Source organism: Pezoporus occidentalis, unplaced genomic scaffold (assembly GCF_034315485.1).
Source record: "Pezoporus occidentalis ecotype Australia unplaced genomic scaffold, CSIRO_AGI_Poc_V1 ctg162, whole genome shotgun sequence".
NCBI lineage: Eukaryota > Metazoa > Chordata > Aves > Psittaciformes > Psittacidae > Pezoporus > Pezoporus occidentalis.
Window position 1 is genome coordinate 1,075,871 of NW_026913447.1, and position 12,562 is coordinate 1,088,432.

Here is a 12,562-nt window from a genome sequence, read left to right on the forward strand (position 1 = left end):
GCTTTAAAAGATGCAGAAAGCAAACAGGGAGAAATCCAGCAATATTTGTACCATTCAATCCACATGCTTGTTGTTTTTCCATTGGGATCACCCGTCTTCTCCTTAAAGCATTTTGAAGGATATTTGCACCATAGACAATATGGGGATAAGGTGTCCCCTCCTTCTGTGGGTGCTTTTTAATGGGCTCAATGAAGTAATCCCCGTGGGGCAGATGGAAATATCCAGTCTGAAAATAAATACAAAAGAGTTAATCTCGACTGTAAAGGACTGGAAATCACAAACAAAACAGACTCTTTTCATATCACCTTCCCTGACTTTTTCTCATAAGCCAGTCATTACACTGCAGAAATATGTAAACAGGTTTTCAGCCATTATTTTGCTGCATACATCAAGGTTGCTTTGTACCTTAAAAGGCAAAACAGTCCAAAGGGGAATAGAAAAAATATTACTTCCTAATAATCTGAGATCCTGTATACTGAGACAGATTTGTGTAAAGCTACTGGAAGGTCAAAAGTCAATTTGTCAAACATGATACATTCGGAAGAGTTGCATCTTCTTCTTCTGCTGGTTTGCATCCATTCCCCAGAGAACAAGCCTTGAAAGGAAGCTGTTTCATAAGTGCAAAGTGTAATTCTTCTCCTAGCTGCAATTCCACAGTCAGACTACACAACCTGACAGATGGGCTGGACTGTGTGGTCCACTCTTGACTCACACTACAAATCCCTTTGGGCAGGCTTCCAGGGAAGGAATGAGTTGCTCTCCATGAATTATGCTTGGAGAAGATTCTCCTGGAAGGCATGCTAAAGCACATGAAAAAGAACAAGGTGCTTGGTGACAGCATGGCTTCACTAAGGGGAAATCCTGCCTGACCAATTTGGTGGCCTTCTATGATGGGGCTACAGAACTGATGGACAGGGGTAGAGCAGCTGATGTCATCTACCTGGACTTGTGCAAAGCATTCAACACTGTCTCACATGACATCCTTGTATCTAAAATGGAGAGACATCAATTTGATAGGTGGACCACTTGGTGGATAAAGAACTGGCTGGATGGCTGCACAAAAAAGAGCTGTGGTCAATGGCTCAATGTCCAGCTGGAGACCAGTAACGAGTGGTGCCCCTCAGGGATCGGTGTTGGGTCAACATCTTTGTCAGTGACATGGACAGTGGGATTGAGTGCGCTCAAGGGAAGGAATGGCATCCAGAGGGACCTCAACATGCTTGTGAGGTGGGCTGATGCCAACCTCATGAAGTTTAACCATGCCAAGTGCAAGGTCCTACACCTGGGTCGGAGCAATCCCAGGCACAGCTACAGGTTGGGCAGAGAAGAGATTCAGAGCAGCCTGAGGAGAAGGACTTTGGGGTGTTGGTTGATGAGAAAACACGAGCCGGCTTCAGTGTGTGCTTGCAGCCCAGAAAGCCAACTGTATCCTGGGCTGCATCAAAAGGAGCGTGACCAGCAGGTCGAAGGACATGATCCTGCCCCTCTACTCTGCTCTCGTGTGACCTCACTTGGAGTATGTGTGCAGTTCTGGTGTCCTCAACATAAAAAGGACATGGAACTGTTGGAACAAGTCCAGAGGAGGCCATGAGGATGATCAGGGGACAGGAACACCTCCTGTATGGAGATAGGCTGAGGAAGTTGGGGCTGTTCAGCCTGGAGAAGAGAAGCTGGAGAACTCATAGCAGCCTTCCAGTAGCCTTCCCCATGCTGGGGGACTGCCGTGACAGGAGAAGGGGTCACGGGATAAAACTTAAACAAGGGAAGTTTAGATTGGATATAAGGAGGAAATTCTTTACTGTAAAGGTGGTGAGGCACTGGAATGGGTTGCCCAGGGAAATTGTGAATGCTCCATCCCTGGCAGTGTTCAAGGCCAGGTTGGGCAGAGCCTTTGGTGGCATGGTTTAGTGGGAGGTCTCCCTGCCCATGGCAGGAGGGTTGGAACTAGATGATCTTAAGGTCCTTTCCAACCCCAAGTATTCTATGACTCTATGATTCTGAAAGTCTGGTTATTTGACCTTCTTTTTTTTGTTGTTGTTTTTTCACTCAGCCGCAACCAGTAAGAAGTATCTATCTTCACTGCAGACCCTGATTTTACACAGCAGGCTGATTAGTCACTGGACTATAGTGTCAAAAGTTGCATCTGTAAGAAGAAAGGCCAGGTGATCATGTAAAAAATTAAGTCTATCAATAGTTATCTCATTTCCCAAGCTCTTCCAGCAACGCCTGCATGTTAAAATCCAGCTCTCCATCCACTAGACCAGGTTGCTTCAAGCTCTGTCCAATCTGGCCTTGACCACTGCCAGGGATGGGGCAGCCACAGCTTCTCTGGGCAATCTGTGCCAGTCTCACCATCCTCACAATGGAATTTTTTTTACCGGTATCTAATCTAAATCTCCCCTCTGTCAGTTTAAAGCCTATCCCTCTTTGCCCTATCCCTATATGCCCTTCTAAAAGTCCTTCTTCAGGTTTCTTGTAGGCCCTCTTTAGATATTTGAAGACTGTTAAAAGGTCTCCCTGTAGCCTTCTATTTATTGCTGTGCTGCATAGGCTTCTTTGTTTTGATAGATAACTGAATAGGCACAGAAACACTGTTAGCAACACTGTTCTCTGTGTTGTAATTACCACCTTTCTGCTTGTCTTCTCTTTATTACATGAAGCAAGGTCCTCCTGTACTTCATGCAGAAGAAGTGGACATTTTTCACATCCCTTAATTTCTGGAAAAGGCCACGTCTGTGGGTCACATCTCCCCTGAAGAAAGCTGCCTTGGGCATGTGTAACTTCAGTATGATAGCTTTAACATTTGTTCTTTAAAAGGGGTTGGTAAGAGCCAAAACTTCATACTTGTTGGTTACAGACTGCTGAATCTTGGGAAGTTAAAGGCTGCTCCCAACCTTGACATAGAGACTGAAGTCACTGTAGAGCATGAAGAAATTTGAAAGCCTATTTTACCATGGAGAAACTTCAGGTTTTGCAGGACACTGTTGGTTCACAGTTCAACTTGCCACAACAACTCCTGACACCTTGGGGCTATCAGAAAATCTCTGCTTATTGAAAAGCAACTAAATCCATAGAGTAGCAAAACTAAGCTAGAAGCGGAACTGCCAGCACAGAATAAAACAGGAATAACCCTAGGTGTATTTTCAACAACAGAACCAGCTGATGGGATGGCACTGGAAGAGAGGTCAACTGTACCAAACAGCCCACTGATCGAGCATCTCTGAGCTACAGGCACACAGCTTGTTGCAGTTTCTCTGTTTTTAGATCTGACCTTACAGTGACCAATGAAAAACAGTTTTAACTACAGCGAAGTGGTTCGCTGGACAAGAAGGTTCTTTCTTTTACTCCTGTTGCTTCCTGCAAGTATCAGTATCGTGATTTCAAGGCTAAAAGTTGGCAGGCTGGTGATCCGCATCAAATTCTTGGCTTAACGCAACAAAATATTTAGGAACAAGGTATCCTTGCCTCTTTCTCATCCCCACCTACTTATTCCTGCCATGAAATTATGGCCATGAGTCCCTCCACAGTGCAGTGGAGGAGGAAAAAGGAGCAAGAGTACATTGAGCCCATATTCCCTCTAAACTCATGATAACATGATCCTGACATCTTGACTTAACTTATGCAACAGAGCTGTCACTCACTATGAGACTGAACAGACATTTAGCACTCAGTAATCCTCACTGAAAAAAACAACTTATAAAGCACCACTGTTGTACTAAACTTTCTCCTGTTTTCAGTCAGTCTATAGACTAAAGCCCAGCTCTACTCGCACTATTTAAAAAGCCTGCAAAGAAAAGGCTGGTGTGCTACTGTTCTTATTCGAAAGATCCAGCAAAACATAGTTTCGAAGTACTATGCTTCTAGGTATGATGACAGATTGCAATTCGTAACAAAAAGAAATTGCTCCACAGTTCTCATGGATCCTAAATTCTAGTAGTGACAGAATTTGTTTAAATCAAACTTCCTACTTTGCCTGTAACAAATTCCCCAATAAAGCAAGATATTCATAAGTAATCTTTCCTTTCACTTGAACTTTTTGCTTTAGGAATTTCTGAAAGAGTCTGAAATATGGATGAAACAATCATCACTGCAATAAAAAAATAAGACAAATGCCATTATATCCTACACAGCATTTAAGAGCTATCTACACTCTCCCCAGGAAAGAGAGCTGCCCTGATGTGTTATGTTCCCTGCTACCTGACAGAGAGAGAATTATTGTAAACAGGCCAGATTTTCTCTCTCTGAAGGGTCAGTCAGTGTGTTACTAAAGCAACAGACTACTCCCTCTTCCCTGACTGTTTCAACATATGGCTAGTCTCTATCCATGCTGCTAGCCTGAAATCAAAACACACCTTCTCATGTGTCTTGGAACTGTAGTTCTCATAGTGCTACAGCACACAGAGAAAGTGAGCTGGAAGAGAAGATGGAAACAGAAAAAGTACAATGATCTGAACAGATTCTGTGGTCTATATCGCTGCTCTCAGCCACCAGTCAGAGAGGAGATTAGGGTTCTTGAGACCAGCATCTGAAATACAGTTCTGTCAGTGCGGTACAGAAATGTTTCATGTCTTATGTTATTAGGGAGGCTCAGGAACTGTAAACATTTCTGCAGACCTTTCTGCATACACATATTACACTTGTGAATGAAAAAGTAACTGAAGAGTGATACCAAAAATGTGTATTACTCCATCTCCTCTGAAAATCTGTAAAACATACATGCTCCACATTACCTGCTAGTGGCTTCACTGTATGCCTAAACTTAGAGATGAGAAGAAAACACAACAGTAGATCATGTAAAAGATCAGCTCTGGAACCTGCCTCAAAACTTTTCCCTAAATACAGTACCATGGTTTTGAATGTCAGAAAACATCTGGTAGTTCCACTTTTGCACTACAACAAGAAGAGGAGCTAATACCCTCCAAGAGAAAATTTCTTCTCATGGCTATTCCCAGAAGTAACTAGGAGGTTGAATTAGGCATTTGCATGTCTTCTAAATCAAAATCCTAATCAAAATCCAAAAGCTTTGTTTATCCTGAAATTATTATTTTTTTGATTGGCTGTCAGGTAGAAACCACGATTTTCATTCCTGTTCAGAATCATCAAGAAAAGCACACACAATTAAGTTCTAAACAATAAAAAAAATCTGAAAATCCATCAATTACATGATCTATCAGTTGGAAGTATAAACATCCTGTATATTACAAATAATGCATAAAATTATCATGATTTTAACCATGAGAAACATGATTCTCTCAGAAATAGTCCATTACTGTAAAAAAAGAAGTATTTTATATTTAAAATCCTAAACTACTGGAGGAAATAATATGTTTTTATTAATTCAATTTGCTGCTCTTGTAAAGTGTTATAGAGATACCTGTGTAAATTTATAAGTAAAGTCAATTAAGGACATCAGAGTGGAAAATGCACTGTGCACACCAGTGCTGCTTGGGATTAAATGACTGTAACATCTGCTTCTAGCACACAGATGTACTTTCCACCAGTTTCCAGAGACTCCCAGCACTTACTGAACTCATGCTTTCCACTTGCACTTTCATCCTGCACAGGCTATACACCAAGAATGAAATGCTGAGAACAAATGACCACCAACCTTCACGTTAAACTTACTTCAAAGCACTCAGAACCAGCCAAATTCCCTTTGCTGATTAAGTACTTCTTTAGTTTTGCTCTCTGTATCTGTTCTTGTATGACTCATATATATCATAGCAAGAATTTTTCATTTAAATTCCATCAGATTTCATGCTATGTATGTATAAATACAATATAGGCTTTTTGGTCCTTTTTAGCAGTTTGTAGTATCATCTACTTTTGAGTGCATTCACACGGCCTCAGAATGCGCAAAGGAGCACCCTTATGAAAGCCCATCAGAAATAAGCCAGCCTTATTTACACTCATTACAGTTTAGTTTCCACCACAAAAAAAAAATGGCTGCAGCCAAGTTTCCCTCACTTAAACTTCTTTATGAAAAGCTACCATATAAAATAGTAATAGAAATGGCCAGAAAATAGAGGATGAGGTGGGAGTGTGTGTGATGTGGGGTGGGATGTCTGTGTTTGTTTCCCTTGATGCCTACAGAAGAAAATCTAAAAATCTACCACAGATATTTTTTCTTTTTTAATTGTTTCTGTCCCCTCCTTCTGTTTTTCCTTTTCATCCTCAAAATTCTGACATATTTTGGCTGGTAATGTTTCCCAGGGTGTATTTGGAAGGGCTGCTACATTACTTAATAGGATTTTTAGTTCAAGAGCCTCATTATGTTGACACAAAGAGCCCTGGACCTGTTGCATCTCCCACACTTGCATGTCACTTGGACACTTGTGATCCTGATCCCAGGACACTTCTGAATCAAAGTTTTCAACAATTTTTTTTTAATTTTCTGTAGAAATCTGCATTTTTCCAGTGGAAAGCAGATTTTTTTTCCACGTATTTCTTTCGGTCAAAAGTTCAGAGGTTTTGTCAAAATATATTTCCTGGCAGAATTTTTCCAATAAATTCCATGTGGGGAGCTGACACTGAATCCTGTGGGAAGGGAAAAGAGCAGCTTCAGCCTTGGCTAAGGTTTTGCAATTGCAATGTTATCCCAGACAGGAGGGGCTGGAATTAGTGGGTGTATGTCAGGAGAAAAAGGGATGGGAAAAAACAACGATTTGCAGTCTAAAGCTATATAACTGAGTATGTTGACAATAATGCCAAAAACCAGCATCTGTAGTGAGAACAGTGTGTAACTTACTGAAAGCAGTATTTCTGACAATAGGGTAGTGATGGGACTCTGAAAACACTGAGTTTTTCAAAGCGATATGAAACAAAAATAAGACAAGATGCTGAGCTTGGCTTAATTTGTTCCAGCTGCTTATTACAACTGTAACGCAGGTAAGAGAAATTCAGTAGGAATAAAAGAATTTTCTAATTAGAGAAAAAATTGTGCTGTAGGAAACACGCATCACCAGAGACCTTCAGCTGCAAACAATCAAAACTGAAGTAAATTATCTGTAAATATTACACATGCTAAGTTTATTTTCTTTTTTCAGCTTATGACTTAATTATGTCATTTTTTTCCCCAAGAATCTTTCTCTTCGGGTTACCATCTGTTCGTATCTCAGCCACAACACAGACCCAGTGACTTGAGCATCCAGATGAGATCTTCACCTACGTCCTCACCTCGTGCTACAAAGAATAGACCTGCCATACCATTGGTCAGGCAGAAAGAGGAGGTTGATTTTTCAGGTACTGAGAAATTTGACAGAAGACTTTTATGAACAACACCCACAGAAAAGGACAACACTTTAGCTCTTACAAAGTTCTACCGAAAAAAAAAAAAAAAAAGGCTTTTAGCAGGATTTGGTGAAAAAGATGCTGTTAAGACTGGAACACAGCCTTCTAGTTTAACACAGCTCTGGTCCAAAATTAAACTAGCTTATTTTTAAGATGACAAGATAAGTAACAAGAATATAATACTATCATATTAAGAGATTTTATATTCTTTTGTCATGCTTGCAAACTCATATATTTTAGAAGCTGCTAAAAAATGACCTGAAGAGTCAAAAATGTGCAGTTAAGTGCTCCACGCTGCAGGCTCAAAGTTCAGACACAAAGGACAAGGGAAAAAAATATCAGTGCAAAGACAAATTCACAACGAGGCGGACTTTTGTACAAGAAAATAAAGTATCAAAGGAGAAAGAAGTGCCTGATATCCTCCAGTTCCTAACAGTCAGACATCAGTCCGGGATACTCTGGCTGGGGACACACCCTCAGCAAAGGAGGAAAGTCAAGTTTCTATGGTCATGTCAATCAGTTACCACTCAGTTAGTTACAGTACATGATCACTCAGCTGAAACACTTCACACAGAATCACTACTCTGGGTTATGGCATCAGCTTGCTGGTGACCACAAGAAACTTCATTTCTTCTTTTCACTGCACTTGAGCAGGACAGACTCATTCTCCTTCCCACAGTTCAGTGGAGATGGGGACTTGGATGAATGGTATTTAAGATACATTTTAAGAAGCTAAGGCATTACAAATCCACCTTTTATAAAAATGGTTAAGAGAAGCAAACAGTCCAAATCCTGTGTGCATTTGCTCCTCTGCTGTACCACAGAAAGAGTTCATCAAGTAATACTGATAGCCACGAATAATTTCTATGGACCTCCAACTCAATGTGGGCTTTGCATCTCTTACAGAGCTGAAGCAGCCTGTCTAGGTTCATTTATGCTTGCGGAAGTTATCTGTGAAATTATTCTTCTGTGGGGATTTGAGCGCACTCACAAGAAAAACTACAACTTGAAATGTAATCTTAAAACACATCTTTGTTAGTACTTCAGGTCCTGGTGTCCTCCATTATCAGTCTTAACTTTCCACTGTAAACATTTATGACTTCTGCCAGCTATTTTCTGACTATCCTTAGAAGAAACATTCCAAGTGTCTTGTTCATATATTCCCTTGTACGTACCCTGCTGGCTGCGGCTATATATGCATGGTAAGCCTCCAGCAGGGAGATTGCATGGCACAACTAACTCTTAATTCATTAACTCAAACACAGTTTGAACCCTTATTCTACTTACCAGTGCGATTTCCACACTGCAGTTGAGAGACGGACTACCAAGAGCTCAGAAGCCCAGAGCACTCCTGAGAGAGACCTGGGGCTCCTTTTGTATTTCCTTGTCACTCAATGGCCAACAAGTCTGTTGTACCATCCGCACAGCAAGGTACATCATTCCTGGACATAAAGTACACCCAGAAGATTTTCCTACTGCAAAAATCAGCTAGGTAAAATGGGGTTCTCCATCAAGCAAGGAGTATGAAAAGAAGACAACATAGCCCAAGCTTTAGCTCAGGGTGAATTTAACAGCAGGTTAAAGATAAATTAAAAATCAATAAACTTTGCTATCAAGCCTGAAGGACACTCTTTGGTAAAAACACAGAATTTTTCAGTCTTTGACTCTTCCTCTTATCCATGATTTCTCCAGAGAAAACACTGTTTCTCCAGGTGCAAGAGGCTTACTTTGACTCACAGGAGGGTGAGAATAGTATGTTTTGATTTCATCTGGCATCCAAAAATGACTTGGCAAGGGTGTCTGCTCTAAGACAAGGCAAAAAGTTTGTCCAGTTCCTCAAAAAATGACCTTTAGTTTGGGAGAGTAGGAAAAAGCAACAGCTGTTTTATTCCTGGAAAATACTCTTGGAACATTTAAGTCATATTTTTCTAATTAAACTTGGTCAGAAATCACTGTATCCAAGGTGTTTACATTGTACAAATAGGGTTTTTTTTTCATCTCATTAATATCAGAACAGCCTCTCATGAAAATGAAAATAAACACTTTAAAAATGGTTTGTACTACTCAGAATTTGAAATCCCCTCTGAGACTTTCAATGGCAGGATGAGATATACTGAACCTTTGATTTGGAAGCCTGTAAACTTTTATAGTTTGCAAAGCAGATCAAATTTGATGATTTAAAGCCTGTGTAATGTTGAAGAGTAAAGATTCAAACACCAGCTGGGTAAGAGGTTCCTTACCTAAACTGTACTTTTCTATTAACAATAAGACCCCAAGCAAGAGGATTCACAAAACAGACATGTTTTCTATTCCTGGAGACAGAAAGCACTATGGCTGTTTTGGCTTCCTGCTCACTTATATTCTAAAACTAATTTCAAGCTAGTAAGCATGACAATGTTAATACTGCAGAGCTCAAATTTTATTAGAGAATAACTAAATGCAAATATTAGCTCAAATGACAAGCGGCACTGTTTCTATTGACAAGTACTGTCTGTATTATTGTGACCCACAGGAACCCTAATCAAGAGCCAGAAAAGCAGAGATACAAATGATGACAGCTGACACAATATGTGCATATAGATGTAAGAAAGCACAATTATCCCATTTTCCAGTAGATGGAAGCCTGGCAGGAGCTTTACTTTCCTCAGGAGCAAAGCAAGAGAAGGTGACAGCCCAATTGCTTCCAGTTCACAGAAATTATTTTGCTTGAAGACACATAAGTCTATGAGGAGAAGCAACATCAGACTGGACTACATCCCACCTTGCTGATGCTATTCTCCCAGTTTCATTCCATGCAGCCCAAAAGCAGGCAGAGATGTCAAAAGCAAACAGAATGGTTTAAGTTTACAGTTGTGATCATAGGTGTGTGGGGAGGAAAGCTTCTGCCTCTCTTTTCTCCAAACTCATGAAGCCTCTGTCTGCGCAGCACAGCTGGAACTTATGAATGAATTTCAGCATGCCTAGGAAGGGTCATTCACCACTTATGAAAGTGTCACATCAAGGTAACCTAGAAGGCAACCCATACTAATGCCTTCAGTCTCTTCTTCACTTATCATTTATGCTTCCAAAGCCTTTTTAAATGGTTGGTATCCACATACCAAAGGATTACGTCCGAGCACCACTGTGACATTGAGCTTTAGCTCAGTGGCTACAGGAGGGATCGTGGCTTCTGCTCAAGAACTGCAGCCTGAAACACACTGTCCTTGTTTCCACAGGTGCTATGAGAACACAGCCGCTCTGTTTGCTCTGCACAGCCTTCCAACAGGCTGTGAGCCGTGCTCAAGCTGCAGCTTGCTGTGCTATCACAGGGGAGGAGTGAAGGAGGAAGGCACTTGTCAAAATCAAATATCTTATAAAACAGGTAAATTCAGTCCTCAGTTGAGGGCAGCTGTGGCACATTAGGGTATCAGTGTCAAGAGATGCACTACACGGGAAAGGTTATTTTGCATCACAATCAGTGCCTTGAAATGGATTGAGAGTAATAAATAGGATGTGGAAGGAAAGGAGAGAAGAAACTAAATGAAACTATAAGAACTAAGTTCAGCTGAGTCCCAGAACTTGGTGAAGTCCAGTCTCTAGCACAGCTGATGCTTAGCACACGGCAATCTGGGAACCAGCTGCTGGTAACTGGCAATCACTGCAGAAGTGTTGAACTTCTACTGGCCTGAGGCAAATCACATGCCACTCACCTGACTTTCCCTGTTATTTCAGTCTGCCTGAGAAAGGAGAAGGAAGTGATTTTATGACTGCATCTGGCATACCACCATAAATGTTTTTACAAATCTAGTACAACTCTCAGCTCCCAGGCATGCCAAAGCTGAAGGATGATCAGATTCAGTACTGGGTTCCATGTCTGTTTAAAAGCATAAAAAATCAGCTCTGAACTTGATTTAAATCTCCCCCTTGAAGCTTGAATTCTGACTGAAAGCCATTTCCATTGATATGAGAGGTATCGTGCACGCAGTCATATATCATCAGAATTACCTTGCAGGCAGAAAATTAGCAACTCTCCCAGAGGTACAGAGAGATGACCCATACTTCGATATCCAAGTTGTGAAAACAAAAAAACAAAAAGCACACAGAAAGAAAAGAAGACAAATACTCCTCAATCTACTCACAGTCAAGTTTCAGCCCAAAACTTGGCAGGGTATATATGTATTTGGTACAAAACCAGTAACTAAGTAAACTACTTATGCTAAAACTAGCATCAAATCTCTGCTAATGCAAAGCCCAGCCCCCCCCCCCCCCCCAGCAGGAGCTTGATCTGATGAGATCCAGCAACCTAAGGTGCTGAGTACTTTAAGGTCCTCCTTAAGCTGACAGGACATCGGCAAGTTCAACGTTCTCCAGAGCAATGGCCTGTATAATGAGCAGCTGAAAAGGCTGTACAAGAGGCATCATGGGGAAGCAGCAAGTGACACAGTGGAAGTGGAGAGTTTATGACTGCTGTCTGCTCCAGCACAGGAGATAGGGAGCTTCAAAAGACATTAGCAGGCAACAGAAGATTTTTTCCATCCAAGACATATTTATGCTGAAGGAGCATGTGCCACATAAAACTGCAAATCAGAAATGTTTTAGAGGGGTATGAGAAGTGCCTGGATAAATCCATATAGGGAAGATTAGTCCCACATTTTTAAATAGAAAAATACCACCCACAGCTCAGAAATAGACAGCCTGTCAAGATGTCCCTATTTTCCTCTCCCCAGGAATCCACTGTTAACTATTATTTCCTTCTGAAAATCAGCAACATACTCAACAAAGCCAAGGGTCTGGCAAATTATGAGCTCCACTATAACATGGAAACTCCAATCTACTGCTCAGGGGCTGCCCATGTAGGAGCTTTCCCAGTAGAAAAAAAAAAGGCTTTCTTGCTTGGGTGCTTAGCCTTGTTGGTTGCTTTTGCAGTCCTAGGAGCCTGGTCTATTGTGCTTCTCACACTCCAGGTTCTATTTCCTTTTAGCCATAACATCAGCCCAAGATGCCCTTCTGGGACTTCACAGCAGGGGCCTGACTTTGCACACCCATAGGTCGTAAATCCTCATGCAAGCAGCAACAGCCTCCACTAAAATGTGTCCCTTTTCCAAAGTGTTTGCAGGGACACACTTTCATATGCTTGCGAAGAAAAAGTTTCAGTCATACAGGTCATCTATGGGGATCAAATGGATAAATTTCAGTCTAAAAATGATTAATTTAGAATTCTGATTTTTAACTGTTTCAGTATGCATTTGTTTCCTTTGTAGAATATTTCTGTAAAAAAAAATAGCTTTTGTCT

General features: G+C 41.1%; 1 protein-coding gene across 2 annotated transcripts in view; it reads right to left on the reverse strand.

The window, feature by feature from the left end:
* Window positions 1-12,562, reverse strand: part of ADAMTS12 (ADAM metallopeptidase with thrombospondin type 1 motif 12) — a 157,363-nt gene that overhangs the window by 99,733 nt on the left and 45,068 nt on the right. For both annotated transcript variants that reach the window (XM_062612884.1, XM_062612885.1), the window contains one exon: window positions 52-226. In XM_062612884.1, the coding sequence (XP_062468868.1) occupies window positions 52-226 (175 nt within the window). The remainder of the gene's footprint in view (window positions 1-51; window positions 227-12,562) is intronic.